General features: G+C 42.0%; 1 protein-coding gene across 1 annotated transcript; it reads left to right on the forward strand.

The window, feature by feature from the left end:
• The first annotated feature begins 1,022 nt into the window (after positions 1-1,022).
• On the forward strand, positions 1,023-3,871 carry LOC106320725. The gene is made up of 3 exons (XM_013759092.1): positions 1,023-1,517; positions 1,569-3,424; positions 3,706-3,871. The coding sequence occupies exons 1-3, from the start codon at positions 1,023-1,025 to the stop codon at positions 3,869-3,871; spliced, it is 2,517 nt and encodes an 838-aa protein (XP_013614546.1).
• The last annotated feature ends 883 nt before the right edge of the window (positions 3,872-4,754 follow it).

Consider the following 4,754-nt stretch of genomic DNA (forward strand, 5'->3'; position numbering starts at 1 on the left):
GGAGCATCCCTCTCAAGCTGTGTGCTCCTTTGCTCAATACTCTGAAGCCCATTGTGCCTTTATGGTAAATTTGGATGAGAATTATGTTCCAAGAAGCTATGAAGAGGCAATGAGAGACAAGGAGTGGAAGGAATCAGTTGGAGCTGAGGCAGGAGCTATGATAAAGAATGATACATGGTATGTGTTGAGATGAGATCATTAGATGAGAAGAGAAGGCTTGTGAGGTTAAGTATGAATGGAGAAGAAGGAGCTTAGGAGGAATGGAGGAGTGAGGCTGAGGCATCCGTACAAGGCCGTACAAGGCCGTACATGGCCGTACACACTTACCTCAGCCACGGTTAAGCAAGAGTTACTTAAGTAACTTCACTAGATAAGAAGAAGCTCTGATCACTTATCTGAAGGATCAGACCGTTACCAAAAGGAAGAAGGAGCGTGTGACAGCCTGTCTTGGGCTGGAAAGAAGAAGGCATAAAGCAAAGATGCTTCACACACGCGGTCACTCCCATTGGATAGATTCAAATGCATTCTTATCATATCCATTGACTCCACATGCTTTCTCCCTTTGTATCCGAAACCCTAGAGTCTCTCCCTCACTATATAATGTACCATAATCTCATTAATGAAGATCAGACAGTTCTAATCAATTAATCTCTTCATACATCTCACAATGATTCTCCATTAGTCTTTTAATCTCTTATTCTCTCTTAATCTACTCTAGTCTCATCTAAACTCAGATTATCTTCTACACTAATCAAAACTCACATGGTATCAGAGCCAGATTGATTTCAATCTAAGTTCTTTGTGTTTTCTCTTGAAGATTCAAGCTTGAAGCTTTAAGAGATCAAGTGAGCGTGTTTGGATTGTTCTTGGAAGATTTGACATCACAAGAATTTCATCTACGTTTGGGAAATCTTATCTGGTTCTTTGAAGGTTCTTTGAAGATTCAAGACAAGATACAAGGTGTGTGAAGCTGGTGGTGCGAGTCTAAGTCACAAGATCAAGTCTTTTAAAAGCTATTGAAGATGGAAAGTGGTACAAAGATGAAAGTTGCTGTGACTTTCAAGGGAAGTAACTACCTAGTATGGTCTAGGATGGTGAAGACTACTGTGGGAAGCAGGGGTTTATGGAAGCACATCACATCTGGTGAGGCTCCAAAGCTTATTACCCAAGGAGGAGACAAGGAGAGTGTCTCGGAAGCTGAAGCTGAGAAGTGGCAACAAGAGGACTTGATGGTGATGTCTGTTCTCCATGCCTCGTTGGAACCGTCCATTCTTGATGCTTACAGCTACTGTGAAACTGCCAAGGAGCTGTGGGAAACACTGAAGAAGGTGTATGGAAACACCTCTAACCTCAGCCGGGTCTTTGAAGTGAAGAAGGCTCTAAATGGCTTAACTCAAGAGGACATGGAGTTCACTAAGCATTTGGGGAGGTTCCGGACACTCTGGTCAGAGTTGGAGATGCTGAGGCCAAGCACAACTGATCCGGAGCTTCTAAATGAAAGGAGGGAGCAGAATAAGGTCTTTGGGTTACTGCTTACATTGAATCCGAGCTAAAATGGGCTGATCAAGCATGTGCTGAGGGCTGAGAAACTCCCTGATCTGGAGGATGCGTGTGCTCAGATACAAATGGAGCAAGGCTCCATTGGCTTGTTTGGTGGCAAAGGAGACTTGTCTCTAGCAAATGCTGCGCAAAGTGATCATGAGGAGACTCCACAAGCCAATAAGGCAGCAGACGGCAAGTATGAGGATAGGAAGTTCAATGGCAATTGTGATCACTGCAAGAAGTATGGACACAAGAAGAGTCAGTGCTGGATACTTCATCCCCACCTAAAGCCGGCGAAGTTCATGAAGGAAAGGGAGGCACGAGCCCACGCATCTGAGGGAACAAGTGGAGCTGGGTCATCTAACCGTGGAGCTGAAGGAGAGGGTCGTGAGGGTGATGGCACGGCACTGGTGACATACTCAGGACCTCCTAACATCCGTGGAAATTATCATGACTACATCAGGAGATCCGAGATGGATGCTCTCATCAAAATGCTCAAGGAGAACGGTAACACTCATGGGTACTCCTTTGGTGCGTCTATGATAGCTAAAACTTTAGAAACATCTGCTTGTGTGGTTGACATTGCTAGGATGAATAGGATTAAGAGTAATGAGAATGTTAGAAATGAGTACACCTTTGCTAGAAGTGCTAAGATGAATCATGAGTCCAATGCATTTAGATCACCTTTGAACCTTTGTCATAATGCTAGCAACATAACTAAGCCATTAATTGTTGATTCTGGTGCATCTCATCACATGATTAATGATACAAATCTTATTAAGGATATAGAACCAACTAATGGACATGTTATGATTGCAAATGGAGACAAGATACCTATTAGAGGAATAAGGAACTTGAAATTGTTTGATAAAAATACTAGAGCATTCTATATGCCTGAATTTACATCTAACTTGCTATCTGTTAAGAAATGCACAACTGATTTGAATTGCAATGTTATATTCAGTCCTAATGATGTAAAGTTTCAGGATATTGAGAGCAGCCAATTGATTGGAAAAGGAATCACTAAAGGAGAATTATACTTGCTTGAAGAACTTGATCCTATTTCCAATCACAATTGTTCATTCACCTCTGCTTCTAGTTTAAATAAAAATGCTTTGTGGCATGCTAGATTAGGATACCCTCATGGAAGGGCTTTGAACTTGATGTTACCAGGTGTTTCATTTGAAAATAAGGATTGTGAAGCTTGCATTTTAGGCAAGCATTGTAAAACTGTGTTTCCAAACTTTACCAGTGTTTATGATAAGTGTTTTGATTTGATTCATTCTGATGTTTGGACTGCACCTTGCATATCTAAAGATAATCATAAATACTTTGTCACATTCATTGATGAAAAATCTAAATACACCTGGTTAACTTTAATTCCATCAAAAGATAGGGTGATAGATGCATTTAAGAACTTTCAAACTTATGTGACTAACCATTACAATGCCAAGATTAAAATTTTGAGATCAGATAATGGAGGAGAGTACACAAGCTATGCGTTCAGGAGTCATCTGAGTCACTATGGAATCCTGCATCAAACAAGCTGTCCTTACACACCTCAGCAGAATGGTGTGGCTGAAAGAAAAAACAGGCACATGATGGAGGTTGCTAGATCACTAATGTTCCAAGCAAATGTTCCAAAGAGATTTTGGAGTGATGCTGTGGCCACTGCTTGCTACTTGATCAATAGAATTCCTACAAAGGTCTTAAAGGATCAAGCACCATTTGAAGTTCTAAACAAGCACAAGCCATCAGTGGACTACTTGAGAGTTTTTGGATGCTTATGTTATGTGTTGGCACCAGGAGAGTTGAGGAACAAGTTAGAAGCAAGAAGCACTAAGGCAATGTTCATTGGTTACTCAATAGAATTCCCACAAAGGTCTTAAAGGATCAAGAACCATTTGAAGTTCTGAACAAGCACAAGCCATCAGTGGACTACTTGAGAGTGTTTGGATGCTTATGCTATGTGTTGGTGTTGAGATGAGATCACTTTGAGATGAGATCATGAAATGAAATGTTGAGTAATGTATGTGGGGAGAGGGTATGAAGTAGTGAAGCATTTGGAAGAAAGGGATTGAGGAGGCTTAGTCCGTACAATCCGTACAGGCCGTACATGAGGAGTGGCCGTACAAGTCTTGGGTAACACTCTTCACTATTCAGGATGGTTACTTGTGAAAAGGGTGATGGTAACTATGGAGAGTTACCAGCACTTGATCAGACCGTTGAGAGAAGGATAAGGCCGCGACTTGACAGGCTGTATGCAGCTGGAAAGGGAAAGCAACCTTATCCATTCATCCCACACATGTGGAGTCTCCCATTGGCTTAGTTTGAAACCGGCGCCTAGCTCCTCCTTGACTTCACATGCTTTGCTTACTTTACCTTTGGGAAAACCCTTGTATCTTCTCCTATATATATTGTAAACTCTTCATTAATGATAATTAGACAGTTCTTGACACAAAAACACCCTCTTAGACTCAAAGACTCCCAATCATGATTTACACTAAACTCTTAGCTAAACTCGTTCTAAATCATCTCTAAAACTTCTCTAATCTCTTTCTTTTCTTATATCAAACTCAGATTCTCTAAAGTTTATATGGTATCAGAGCCAGGTTCATCATAATCTGGGTTTTAGTACTAAGAACACTTTAGTTGCATATCTTTCATCCGAGTGGGTCTGAAATGGAAAGCAACAAAGCTGTGGTTCCGGATACTCTCAAGGGGGGTAACTATCTTTTGTGGTCTCATTTGGTGAAGACAGCAGTGGGGAGTAAGGGTTTATGGGGACACATCACACAGAGTGAAGCCCCAAAGCTCATTACTTATGAAGGCGACAAGGAGATTGTCGAGTGCGATGAAGAGAAGTGGGAGCAGGATGATCAGCTGGTGATGTCCATACTCCAACGGTCTCTTGAAGTGTCTATCCTGGAGGCATACAGCTACTGTGAGACAGCAAAGGATCTTTGGGACACGCTAAAGAAGGTTTATGGTAACATCTCAAACTTGAGCCGTGTGTTTGAAGTGAAACGTGCTATCAACAGCTTGACACAGGAGGACATGGAGTTTACTAAGCACCTTGGGAGGTTCAGAGCCTTGTGGTCTGAACTGGAGATGCTGAGGCCAGGCACAACCAACCTAGATGAGCTGGCTGAGAGACGCGAGCAGGACAAGGTGTTTGGGTTGCTGCTCACGCTGAATCCAAGCTACAACAG

The sequence above is a fragment of the Brassica oleracea genome, unplaced genomic scaffold (assembly GCF_000695525.1).
Source record: "Brassica oleracea var. oleracea cultivar TO1000 unplaced genomic scaffold, BOL UnpScaffold01037, whole genome shotgun sequence".
Lineage (NCBI taxonomy): Eukaryota > Viridiplantae > Streptophyta > Magnoliopsida > Brassicales > Brassicaceae > Brassica > Brassica oleracea.

Bases quoted from the DNA above. Each gene is read 5' to 3' on its own strand.
- LOC106320725 (XM_013759092.1), top strand. From the start codon at position 1,023: ATGGAAAGTGGTACAAAGATGAAAGTTGCTGTGACTTTCAAGGGAAGT. The intron at 1,518-1,568 runs GTCTTTGGGTTA...GGGCTGATCAAG, and splicing joins AAAGGAGGGAGCAGAATAAG to CATGTGCTGAGGGCTGAGAA. The intron at 3,425-3,705 runs GTCTTAAAGGAT...TTCACTATTCAG, and splicing joins TCAATAGAATTCCCACAAAG to GATGGTTACTTGTGAAAAGG.